The sequence below is a fragment of the Ascidiella aspersa genome, chromosome 3 (genome assembly GCF_963924565.1).
Source record: "Ascidiella aspersa chromosome 3, kaAscAspe10.2, whole genome shotgun sequence".
Classification (NCBI taxonomy): Eukaryota; Metazoa; Chordata; class Ascidiacea; order Phlebobranchia; family Ascidiidae; genus Ascidiella; species Ascidiella aspersa.
This window is the reverse complement of record NC_139449.1, coordinates 25,720,287-25,733,855: the sequence shown is the minus strand read 5'-3', so window position 1 is coordinate 25,733,855 and position 13,569 is coordinate 25,720,287. Positions and strand designations below refer to the sequence as shown.

The 13,569-nt window shown below is 39.4% G+C and overlaps 2 protein-coding genes across 2 annotated transcripts; one reads left to right on the top strand and one right to left on the bottom strand.

Moving 5' to 3' along the window:
• Window positions 1-331: 331 nt before the first annotated feature.
• Window positions 332-8,505, top strand: LOC146161141 (phosphatidylinositol 3,4,5-trisphosphate 3-phosphatase TPTE2-like). Its single transcript, XM_083385094.1, has 11 exons — window positions 332-840; window positions 2,366-2,575; window positions 4,161-4,292; window positions 4,470-4,587; window positions 5,298-5,460; window positions 5,559-5,640; window positions 6,105-6,255; window positions 6,533-6,719; window positions 7,155-7,252; window positions 7,801-7,896; window positions 8,314-8,505. Exons 1-11 carry the CDS (start codon window positions 332-334, stop codon window positions 8,503-8,505), a joined length of 1,938 nt encoding a protein of 645 aa, XP_083241220.1.
• A 20-nt stretch (window positions 8,506-8,525) lies between these two features.
• On the bottom strand, window positions 8,526-13,392 carry LOC146161140 (Golgi-associated plant pathogenesis-related protein 1-like). The gene is made up of 5 exons (XM_083383868.1): window positions 12,673-13,392; window positions 11,557-11,629; window positions 11,102-11,229; window positions 9,757-9,834; window positions 8,526-9,178 (listed from the first exon to the last, which is right to left on the bottom strand). Exons 1-5 carry the CDS (start codon window positions 12,701-12,703, stop codon window positions 9,021-9,023), a joined length of 468 nt encoding a protein of 155 aa, XP_083239994.1. The 5' UTR covers window positions 12,704-13,392; the 3' UTR covers window positions 8,526-9,020.
• Between the last annotated feature and the right edge of the window lie 177 nt (window positions 13,393-13,569).

Below are 13,569 nucleotides of genomic sequence, written 5' to 3'. Positions count from 1 at the left end.
GAGAAAAATATAATAGGGCGGTTGTTGTTCTTTTAGACTCGTAAAATAAGTCGATACGAAAATTTATTAAAAAGTTCCAGTTTAAACAAAACAAAGGGTGAAAATTGCCAAATTAAAATCATCAAAGATTCGTAAATGTGTGCCTCAAGGTGCACAATCATTGGAAAATAGTTAATTAGTAAGAGAAAAAGTTCCCATCTACAAGAAAAGCGTTCCGATCCCAATACCACCAGTAAAGTTTTACCTGTGCGCGCGCGACATTTAAGGGTAACTTTGTAAACCTGGCTTGTGATTGTACTATACCGCAATACCAACGACCGATGCCCTTTAAATGCCCGCGTCAGATGCATTACAGGCTGCAATAAGGTGTGCATCACACGTCAGCCGGCGTGCGCACGAGTTCGGTTTGCAGTGCGAGGTCGAGACTGGCATTTACCCCGTAACCTGTCGATCATTAACTCCTGCCCCGACTCCCCAGCCAACTCCGGTGCGCATTCTTTTTGCCAGTCGCACTTACCGTTCCGCAATGATGGAGGACATACCGGAGGTTGAAGCCAAATCGGTGGAGGACGACGACGCCCAGTTGCCTGGCAACGGAGCGCTACAGACCGCTCCCCCTCAAGCACCACCCAGGGCATCCCGCAAGAATGAAGGCAGACTTGGTAAGCGAGTCAGCTGGCAAGACGACGTAACAACGGGGCCCGCAGCTGTCAACGGCAAATCAAGCCACGCCTTGCCTTTGGATACCGCTATATCGATACCGGAAATATCCAACCTGTGGTTCCCCCAAGATGAAGTGGACAGTGGAAAGGTGCACCGCGAACCGGCCAACGACCTCGAGTAAGAGCCAGTGTTGTAATGGCAATGACAGGCAACTTTGTGCACGTATAGTCACTGTTTTTTAAAAAACTTGATGTTTTATTAAAATTTCTTGGTAAATTTGCTTAGTTTTACCCAATTTCGGCTTTGCTCGCCATATTGTATTGTTTCCTTATTATATTTTTCGGGATCGGATAAGTTGGCCGACTTTAATAATTTTAGAATATATTTTGATGCACCGACTTGACAAGCTATGAAAATGGCTTGGACTTAATTCAAGTTATTTTGTAGTTGACTTGACTGGGACTTTTTTTTACAATGCTGTAATAACAGTAATATCAGACTTTCGTTAAGCCTTCCCTGTTTATAAGTGGTACACTGTCCATTGGTTCACCGATTCTGAGCAAATTAACGCTCAACGAAAATCCTACATTTTAAGTGGAAACGTCTTTAGTTGGCTTAGCAAACAGTTCGACTACGAAATTGTTTGGTGCTAGCAAGCTAGGCAGGGCCAAGATCACATCAATTTATTTTTATTTTTTGGGGAGGGAGGGAAGAGGAGGAGGGGAGGTTGAGCTTGCACAAAAAATCTTTTTAAGCCGATTCATTTCGATTCAACCTTATAAGGTTTCAAGTGTTTTACCTTTATTGTTGTTCTAAGCGACTTTGTTAAAATCAGATCTCATGTCGTATTGACATAAATGGCCTGACTTGAGTGCTCTTAAGTCACTGTTATGACTTGACTTAAATTAAAGTGATTTTATTTGAATAGGTTTTAGTAAAATTTAAGTATGAAAGCCAATTATTATATTGAATGTAACAAATGTTAACTTGCTATTTGTTTTGTTTTTTATGCGGTTTCCGATGCGTATAACGCTTAGAATGCAACGCGTTCATCAGTTAGCTCTGCATTTGTTTTAAAGCCGTTTCTATGACCTGGTTTTGAGTTCGGCAACTATCGTAATGTCCTGGACTTGACTTGCTCTTTCCTAAAAATGACTTGATTTTGGACTTTAGTTAGTTTGCAAATGACCAGATTAAGACTTAAATCAATTTAAAATGAATTGTTTACAACACTGGCTGATCACATATGGTTTTAAGAAAAACATTTTTTCAATAAAAAAACTTGGGTAAATAATTTAATACATTTATATTCCATCATTTTAGTTTCCAACGTAACATTTTAAATTAAGGTTCTTGCCAATTATATAAAACGAAATATTAATCGTAATGTGATCAGACTGTAAACCGCTATGCGGAGAACAAACAAGAACTGCACCTTAAAAATATCGATTTTGAAAAAAAGAAAAAAAAAAAAATTAATAAGAATAACCATCTGTCTTTATTATTTCGAATTTTATTTGTCGCCTTGTCGATTGAAATCGATATGAAGAGAGGTTTTCATACATTTTATTGGCAATTGTTTCACCCGATGTTATCTATTAAATTTTAATTTGATTTTGTCACCACACAAATATAACCGTTTCAAAGGCAATTTTGTTAAGCAGCTGTTTTCGTTTAGTACTGTTTTACTTGTTCAACCAAGGCGAGTCCAGTTCAAAGTTCGCAGCTTTGTCGAGAACCTGGGTGTCAGGGTGGCTGGCATCATATTGATCCTTCTCGACATTATCATGGTGATAATTGACCTCAGCATCCCAGAAAAGAGCCCTAGTTCGCAACTGATGTTTGACAGCGTTGCCATGACGCTGTCGTGCGTTTTCATGATCGATCTAATGGCGAGAATATTCTCCTACGGGTATGTGTCGCTGAGTGCTGTTTTGTTTTATTATCTGCTGGGTTTATTAAAGACAGAGTATTATCGGCTGGGTTTATTATTTGTCAAAGTAAAAATTATAACAAAAGGTTATGGCATTTTTTTGTCTTTAAAACAACTTTTGTCCACTAAAGTCATAAAAAGTTTTTTCGAGGGCTCAGTAACTTCAGGGTTGGTGGGACTAGCAATTTGCTAAAACCTACCTTTGGTTTAAGCTCATCATTGCCCCGAGTGGTTTTAATTTGGTTAATAACTTGCATGAGGGAAAACAAATCGAGTGGGAGATAGTGGCGAAGCACGCACCACAATGGCAATCACATAAACCGAGGGATGTGTAACAAAAAATAAAAAAAGGCTTGGTTCTCACTTCCCCTAAAAGAAAGATTATGCATAGGCGACCAAGTTTTTGTAGCTAATCTTTTACCTATTTTGTAAGTTAAAAATTATGCTTGGGCAATGGTAAGATAATCTTGATGAATTCATTATTTTTAGCCAAGTATTTAGTATGCGTCACTAGAAGCGCAATTGGGACTGGGTTGTTAAAGAAAAAACATTTGCATGAGCCAACCCACTTTTTCGTGTGTGACGTGTTCGACAAACAAAATTGTACTCACAAACCAGGGCTGCGGAGTCGGTTAAAAATACCCCGAGTCAGATTGGACTCGATCTGTTTTAGGGTGTCAAATCAAGTCTAACTATCGGCCGCGTGAGATAACTTAATTCATCTGCGGGCCGCACTAACATAACTAAGAAACAAAGATTTTTAATTAGGCATGCTGTAGGCTACGACCCGTTTTAGCCGGAAAAGTCTTGATTTTTAGCACTTTGTCCCATGTCGCGATTAGTCAACCAAAATGTTCGTTGCCTGAAAATTTTACTGCACAAAAAATTACCTTCTTTAGGAGAGTCGTGTTGATTTTTTTGTTAGGTGCGGTCCCCGAAAATTGTCTCGCGGACCCCAAAAGGACCGCGGACCCCAGTTTGAGAACCACTGCATTAGTGGTTCTTGTTGTCTTACTACTTTAGTTGTACCGACGATAGAAATTCAAATACTGTAGTTCTATAATCTATACTACTTGTAAAAAAGTATATTTTCGCTGTATATATTTGTAAGAGGGTTTATTGTTTTCTGCAGGTTAAGTTAACGAACCTTTTTCGTACGTAGAGTACTTATATTTTTACAATTCGATTGCCAAGGGTCAACAACATGCCCTTTCAAGTTATATGTTTTGTGACGTGGACAATATGGCGTATTGTGCGATGACCACATAAATGCCACGATTTAGAAAAAAATGCCAAGATTTCATTTTTTAATTTGTGTGTGTGCCAAGGGTGGCATGCGGCCAGTAAAGCTGTATATTTGACACGTGGTTAAGCCTGAAGGGGAACATACAATAAGACCTAAAATTCAACAATAATTAAAGCAGAAAAATCTATAAAACGATAGTATTAGGATCTATAAAACGATGGTATTAGGTAAAACAGAAAAGTTTCCCTTAAAAGCATATTTTTAAAAGCCTTTTAAAATATAGGCCTAAACCTTAAAAAGTTTCTTGTCTTTTTGAAGATGCAAAGAGTTTTTCACGAATCGATGGGAGGTTGTCGACGGGTTGATCGTTGTTATTACATTTCTGGTCACTGTCATTTACACAGCGTTGGACAGCGTGGTCTCAGCCGTGGATGAAGAACACTACGCAAAGTAAATCAAATCTTATTAGTCCTGATAAACCGCATACTGAAATGGATACAATCAGTTACCAATGTTATAATATTCTAGTTTCACTTAAAAAAATAAGGTTTTATCGTAAGTTTAATCCTGCTTCGAAGTATTTTGTTTTCATGAACTATACCTTCTGTGAGTTACGTTGTCTTTCAGATTAATAGTGTTTGCTCGTCTGCTGAGAATTGTCCGTTTTGTAAGAATCTTTTACGCGCATCGTCAGACAAAGAAGTCGACAAGAAAGACCATTTCGATGAACAAGAGGAGATATCAAGCAAGTTAATTATGGCTTACCTTTTTTAAAAACTTTTGCAGTTCACCTGGATCAACTCTTGTACCGTTAAATAAAAGATCCATTTTTTCAACTGTTGCACTTCTTAAAAAACATTGCTGTGACAACAAATGGCTTAACAGGCAAACTGCTGAAATCCACACAACAAAGCTTGCACGCCGCCGGCTGAAAAAATGAGACGAAGGGCGATAATAACTTGATTTCACCTTGCGCCGAACTCAAACGCATGTAATGCAGTACAAGTATTATTAAACGACGCTTACGAAAATAAATAACACCATGCAAAAGTGAATAAACATAACATGTAAAAAAAAAACAATAAACCTATGTTATTTAATTATAGTAAATATAGTAAAATTTAGGCAGACTATATAGACACCAAGTCATTTTAAGTGATTTCAAAGGTGACTTTGGAAATTTAAGGGAATATATTGACTTGTACGTCAGTACGGGCATACATGTTATTTTCATGCTTAGCGCAATTATACTAACAAGTTTATTTGTCTGTATTGACATGAGTTGTTTTAGTTGCCTTGGTAATAATAATAAAATACGCGAATTTTCAAGATACGTCTATGAAACTATAAGAATAGACCGGAAAGGACCAAAGTGTGGTCTATTCTTTAGGAACAATTATAATGTACTTAGCCTACTTTGTGCGCTTTGTTCAATGCCTTTGGCCTTATTCGCAGAAAGACGGTTTCGATCTTGACTTGACCTACGTCACTGAGCGAGTGATAGCGATGTCGTTTCCCAGCAGCGGCCTCCAGAGCATTTTCAGGAACCCGATAAAGCAGGTCAGCCTCTTCTTCAAGACCAAGCACCCGGGCAAATACAGAATCTACAACCTGTGCAGTAAGTTACCAACGCGCAAACCTCTACTGGTTGCTTTCGTTTTTAAATCCAAGCATCACCGTTGCAGTATGTTTTCTGTAACGTTCTATGTTTCTCAGGTGAGCGCAGTTACGACGAGAGTTTCTTCGAAGGACAGTGCTACCGAATGATGATCGACGACCATAACGTGCCATCTATGAGGTACACGCTTTCGCTTTGTGAATGCGGTTAAAACGAATGGTGATGATTTGATCCGACCGACAAACACAAACGTAGGACTCGAAATGATGAATAAAACTTTGGAGTTGGAGCAGTAATTTTGACTTTGACTGAAATGTTAGGCAATTAGCCTTATTATGAAACTATACGTAACACCCAGTGCGTTATTGAGCGCAGCTTTGGTGCCATCGCTAAACTCTACTTGTTGTACGTCAGTGGTTCTTAACTGTTTCAGCAGGGGTTGCACTATACGTCAAGAAAAAAAAATTATAGGAACACCTTATATTATAAAATAACAATCCATTGTAATTACGCCTTGACAGTTACTTTATTCCACGTCAAAGACTTATCAAGTGTAGGATGACCTAACATAAGCCGGTGATTTTTCAAAATTACAAAAAAGTTCTGCTGTACAGAATTTTAAAACCCTTGATGTACTTGTACAGCGGCCTGCTTGAGTTCATCGACGACGTGCAGCGGTGGATGTCCGAGGACGAAGAGAACGTGATCGCCGTCCATTGCAAGGGGGGCAAGGGCCGGACTGGGACCGCAGTTTGCGCTTGGCTCTTGGCCTGTGACAAGTTCGACAACTCAAAGGTAGGCGCGTTTGCTTCGTATATGTGCTTTCGCCGCCAATCGTTTGCCCGCTATCGGTTTTATATAAGTATATCTATGGAGGGACTGCAGCAATAGGACCGAAAATAGAGCAATATTTAGTTGGAGTAAAACACAGTTCGGAATAACACCTAAACACTACTAATTACTTTAAAGCCAATTACAATTTTTATTTCGCGTATCTAGTATTAATGTTTCCATAGAGTGAACATTTAAAACAACAGTATAAAACAATATATATTTTCAATTCGATAACCAGGAGTCCCTCGAATATTTCGGTGGGAGGCGAACCGACATGGAGGTGGGGACGACGTTCCAGGGGGTGGAAACAGCGTCGCAGATCCGCTACGTCGGTTACTTCGAAAGAATCAAGAAGGAATTCGGCGGAAAATTGCCGCCCGAGAAAACTGTCAGAATTACCAAAGTCGTTATCAGCTCTATCGCAGGTGTACTTTTGACATTTTACACAGAATTTTTCCACTTTTGTATCGTCGTAAACATCATTATTAAATTGGTTGTTCTGACGGCGAAAATACCTTTGAAGTACCTCTAACTTTAAGATTACTAAATATTGGTTTCACATACAATTGTCACGCCCTAAGCACGCTGTTTATTTTTTTGATAACTGTTCATTTGCCCAACGCAAAATGGGCACTATAGGGCTTTTGACAAACACCTATATTCACACGAACTTTGTTGTGCAGGGGCAATAGCTTTGTTGCACTCTTTGGGGACGATTTATTCTTGAACTTTAATTAGCATCGTCAAGTCGGATAAATAATTCTAACAACAGCTTTTGGGGACATGGACATATTTATTTCGTAACAATTTTACAAATATGTATACTCAACGCTATATAAACGTATTTCTTTGGTCTTGAGGTGTCGGCCGGGGAAACGGCTCGGATTTGTCGATGCAAATTTTTGTGAAAGGCCAGGAGGTGCTCATGTGCAAGTTTGCGGAAGATTACAACTGTAAGGTAAAACGCGCACGTAGTTGCGTCTGGTTTGGCTATTCTGATGTTAAGCGAAATTTCCTTGTCTTGAAGCGACTTTTGCGTTAAGAAAGGCTAAGCCACACTGTACGGAAATTGTATTTCGGAATCCTATAAACTTTTAATTAATAAAACTTGGCAACATTTATTATTTCCTTGCTATGGAAAGTTTTAATTGGCTATTTTGCAATGATTGTATGTTTATGGCATATCACTGGTTTGTACCTCCATGTGTACTATTTATAAACATCCCTCCAGGTGGAATTATGTACTGACACCAAATAGCCGTGCATGGCGTTACGGGAACCCTTAGTATTAACTTTATACTGTATAATGTAAATATAAACTTGTGCAATTATTACCGAAATAGCAAATAATTTCACTGTAAAACGCCATTTCACGTTGTTGAGCGTTTATCAAATCTAAGCAAGAACAGGTTGGGTAAGATATACTGATAAATTTGTTCCAGTTGTGTTTTGTGCATTAAACTTGCCTAAATGTTAAGGCGTTGAAAACAGACACGATATTTTTAGGTTCAACACAAATCCGAGGAAAACTCAGTTTCCTGTGACGTCAGTTCCTGCCCGTCCCTAACCGGTGACGTCAAGATAAGGTTTACATCTTCAGCGGTAAGTCAAGTTGCCGCATATCGCAAGTGAAAAGTAAAATTTAAACACCCAAGAGCCTAAAATTTTAACAACCAAGATCCGACGGTTAGAAACGAATCATTGGCTATATTTCGTATTACAGTGGAATGAATCTCTATCTCCCAAAAACGAAAATAAACTGAACAATTATTTTATGAGCCTATCTATAGTCCAATTCGAAAAATAGCATATCTTGAAGCAACATAAAACGAGTGTTTTGGCAAAACGACCCCTAATAAGTGACTGTCGTTACCCGACGGTCTCCTAAATGAACCCTCTTATTTCTCACCAAGCGGGAAATGAACAGGGTCTATGTTGTTGAAACGATTACTCTTTTTTACTTTTGTAAATACGCAAGTCACTGTAACGGTTCGAAACTGTTGAGCTTTACGTTGCCAGCGAAACCTGCCACGAGGCTACGACAACTGCGCCTTCTATTTTTGGGTGAACACCTCGTTTCTGGAGGGCGATCGCGTCACGATACATCGGGAGGAAATCGATAATCCGCACAAGAAGAAGACATGGCACATTTACCAGGAGGACTTTGCGGTAGAACTCAACTACGAAGAGCTCGCGCCGTATGCGATGTGATGTACGTTTCAGTCGTGTTGTCCAGTCACCGACGATATTTATTAAGACACAACACCACGCATAAAAGATTGCAGTAGTGTCGACGCGCAAGACATTATCGGACAATCTTACTTTGCCTTATATCGAGGCGCATTTCACGTTAAACTTACTTTACGATGCGCGAAATGCACCCGAAAGCCGAGCGCCGTCTGATTATTTCATCATTTCATTACGAATTACAGTCAAATGGTGCACACTATAGGCCCCGACCACGCGGAAAGGCGTTTACACACACACTCACGAGCGTTAGATTCGCTGTGGATTATTCGCGGTGACGCATCATCAGTCACAGTGCTTATGCCGAGCGGAAATCGTAGTGAACATAAACGAAGACAAAAACACAGTCTTTGATTCGGCCGCGCGAGCAAGACACCGATATGAGCCAGCGGATGACGCGGAACCGAGTTGTCACGCGAAATCGTGTTGGCCTATAGCAAAAAGCGCCAAGCGCCGACTCGTTGTGTCATCTTCGGTATTCACCAATTTCGCGGCGGACTCAGGTTGAGTTTGGCCACGTGCGGATCGTTTCCGACGGGAGAATAAGCGGCCACGACGTAAAAGTGCCCGTTCGAACCGCGGCCGATCCCCACTCCGATCTCTCTGCTTCCCTTCCAGATCATCTGAGTGAAGCGGGCTGCGAGCAAGGCAAATTTACAATTCATTTAGAGGAAATGTTGTTCCCACTCGAGGCCCGGGGGTCCGCGGTGCGTTGGCAGCCCGGTGATGATACGTTTTGTTTACATACGTAATCCGGTATACTGTTTGATGAAAGGAAATAGTGGGTCCTGTAGCACGAAGTACAACAGGGCAATCCGCGTGTGTCATTGGAAGAGCACTGGTTTACAAAACATCACAACATAGCTGATAATATAACCACAGAAGTTGTGACAAGAATGCCGATGTGTTAGCAATTTAAAATGTTTTCCATACGGTTTATATATTCTCTTGTTTTTTGTCGTCATTTAGCGTGCCTTATTGGAAATATCCGTTTGATTTCAAGTAAAATATACCACAAAACACAACATGATTTGATTAACCATATGCTGTTTTGAATATTTGAAGTGCTTCAAATGAGAATTTTTACTCATAGGGTGGATGAAGTGTATTTTTTTGCCTTGTAGGGGTAACCTGCTACTAATATCAGGCTTGCCTATTTGCCATCATTGGCAAATATGTAAAATAAATTAAAAGAAAGCCGTTTAATAGACTTACATGTCAGGTCGTCGATAACAGGATTGCAAAAGTTTACTTTAGAACTTTCCGAATACCACATGTCGGTAATTTCCTCGGCTGCGATAAAAACAAATTATTATTTGGTGCCCGTTGAAAAATCGATGGGCGCTAGGAATGTACACTGTCACTGGATGACTACGATCGCCGTTTAAACAAAATTTTTGGTTAAAGACACAAACTAAAATCGATCTTTTTAGGCAGTGGTATAGGCAATTATTTTTTGCTGCGGACCAAATGAAAAAAATATTGTGGCGGTGAAAAAGAGCATCTCAAATATCACAATATGAGTTCTAACTCTTTTCAAAATTTTTATAGCATTATTTGACAAGTTGAAGGTCAGAGGCGGATCGAGGATTCTTTTTAAAAAACCTTTCTTCTAAATAAACTTCACAGGATACGTCGTAATGTGATAATTTGAAATGAGTAAGCTTAAGAAAACTGCTATTATGTTGAACTAGTAAATATAAACGAAAGCGGGCCAAAAATATGCGACTATATATACTTTAATTTGGATTTAAAAGGGGTGACGCATCGAGCATACAATATGCACATTCGAAATATTAGCATTTACCTAATTGCGGGGGGCATTTGTTAAACAGATTTACGACTGTTAAAATAACACGTAAAAAGTTCGCATGAAGCTCAAAAAACTTACAATGCGTTTAATTTATTCGAGTTTTAAGTTGATGTGTTGCTTACGGTTCAATGGTCATATTGCGGTATAAATTCGTTAAAATTCGTTGAAAAAAACAATGTGAATCGGGACACTCTCTCAAACGGCTTTAACATACTGCTTGGGCCGACATACTTCAATTATTCTCTGGTATATGAGTGGGGTATGTATAATTGTATATGATATAACCAAACAATGACATGTTTGATTTTACTTATGTGCCTTACTCTCTTTATAGTAAACATTAAAAAAATAAGGACGGACTAAATTGCTAGGCGGAGCGGACCCGTCCCGCGGGCCGTATTTTGCCCAGTTGAGTTTTCAGGACATCGATTGTAATAAGGAAATTGATTAAACGACATATTATAGTGGTAACGAGCTGCTAGCCAATTGGTTGTAACCCCAAAACTGATAAAATAGTTACTTTAACTTTATTCTGGTAAATCGCAGGCAAATTTAATAACACTGATATATAGTTCTTAAATAAAGCGTTCCGGCAAGCTATTTTTATATCTGTTAATAGGAAACAAAACGATTTAGCATGTAACCAAGCCTAAGGTTGCACGATGGTGACACAATGCGCTTATTCAACTCTACCCGAAGCTTGGGGCACAAATATAGAGTGTTCAATAATTTAAATCGTCGCCTTACCAGATATGGATCGTGCGATCACGTGACAAACAGTGTGCTCAGAGGCCTGTGTGGCGTCCATTCTGCAGCTCACAAGTTGGTCGGCGTGCTCTTGCGCCTCTTCCGTGAGCCTTTGACTGATTTTTAATCTGAACAACAAACAAATCATGTCGAATTGGATATCTTTGAGCAGGACTTTCCGAATTTGAGGACGCGACTAGTTTTATGTGTATGTAATGTTACCTGAGCATTTCCTTTCGATTTGCAAATATAAAAGCTGATAAAACATAATCTTAAGCTATAAGTTGCTCATTCCATTACCAAGGGTGGAAAGTTTAGTAGGGTAATAAAAAAGGGTTCGCAGGTTACAAATTTGAAAAGACGTGCTTTGAACTATCAAGCACTGTGACATTAGCATAGCTGTGGCCCTATTGTAACGTTATTTTCCCAGTAAACAAAATAGCAAAAATTCTTACGGATCGGCGCCGTGGAATCGTCTCAGAATGTTGTGCTGGTGGACGCATTGGGCTTGAAAGGCGGTTCTCTCATCTGCAATACAGAAGAAATATGTCACACACGCTCACGAACTCAATAATCGTGAATGGTCTAGGTCGGTCATGTTCAAATGGCGAATCGCGATCCGGTTCCGGATCTTTTCAGCGTTTTGTGCGGATCTTCTAATGTAGTCTTAAAAAAATAAACTTTCTACAGTGTCTCATGTGAATACCAATTGTCAGTGTTAATGAATTTTCTAAAAAATTAAGCATAGAACGAGACTCCCAAATGCTAATCTTTGTGAGCGTTTGAGGATACCAGTAAAGCCTTTTCGATGCTATTGTAAGACCTATAGTCTAAAGCAGGTGTCGGCAACCTACGGCCCGCGGGCCGGATGCGCCCCGCCAATGTAATTCATTCGGTCCGCCGCCTCTTTAACAAACTAGATACGAGTCCATTTCAAATACTTTTGGACTATTTTAACTACGTAATTGCGAAAAATTTTCCCGCTTTGCGCGAATCATTTTTCTACGTCCGGCCTGTTTACGTTTTGACGCGGTCTTTTGAACTAGATGCGGTCTTTTGAACATCAGCGCTTCGCTACCGTTAATGGAAAACGCATTCAAAAATATTGGACATATATTTTTTAACATTTTGTATTTTCGGCAATGTAATAAAAACTTGCAAGAAATTTAAAAAGGAATGCCGGTATACCTAAAAAAATCGCGCTCGCTTCGCTCGCCACGAGCACCCTGACTTCGAAAGGTTAACAAATACTAAACAAGATTAACTAATAAGTTATCGCGTTTACAAAAATAAAGCACCATAAAAATTAAAGCGTGTCTAATATGTTTACTATTCGAATTTGGTGGATCATCATGTTGTTAGGTTTGACTGTGGTGGATCATGGCAGAAATAATTTGAACACCCCTGGTCTAGGTTTTAGCTTTTTGGCGTGATATACCGCGGTTAAAGTTAAAGTGTCGTGGTATCACACGTTCAACAGTCGTTAAAATCGAGTTTAAGTGCTAAACAACAAACCGAAACAAGCAAGCTGTGTTGAATTTCGTCAAATTATTTTACAGAGTTTTACTAACCTTGTGCGCACAAGTTGGTTTCGATTCTCATATTCCTTTGTCTCGGTACGCTTTTTACTTCCAGTTAGCTCGCCTTATGTTCAGAAGTCAGTCACAGCAAAACTAAGGCTGCATTGTGAACAAAACAACATTCGTCTCTTGTTTTCGTTGTTGACGTATACACGTGACTAATTTAGGCAGCCTTATAATCACGAGAAAAAGGCGCTTGTGAATTCAAGCTTGAATAAAATCATGCTTAGGAAACACAAGGCAGACATACTTCAAAAATAATTAGTTTACCCCCAAATGACACATGCTTAGGGAACAGAATGCATACATAGTTCGATAAGTAAATACTTAATCCCAAAATGACATTAGAAGTGAAAAGAAAATTATGACGTCGACATCGAAACTCGACGAAATCGACTTATCATGATGAAAACAGAATTTGCTTCTTTGACAATCCTGAATAATTTGTTACAACGAAGTATTTACAATTTGCCATTAGACGACTTTGCGTTCTAATCTTTCTCTTTCAAAATCGTTTATTCGATAAACTTAATAAACTGTACAGTGCAGCGTTGTTTTAAGCATAAACTTAATAAACGGTACACTGTACAGTGCAGCGTTGCTGAAGTCCCTGTATCTTGTGCTACAAACACTAATGACTCAGCAACGATGATTTAAGAACACAATGGCAAAAGTCACATGCATTTGAGGCGAATCGCTACTATTATAACACTTCGCGACGTTGGTGTCCTTGAACCAGTTGTCCGCTGCGTGTTATCACGTGCTTATACCCTGCCGCGCATGCACAAAGCGAAACCTCGATAACAGCTGCACGGCGAGACCCAGGTCTTTTCAATTCTCTGCAGCTGGTGACTGCGGTGTTTTTTCGAAAGCGCCTTTTACGTTTGC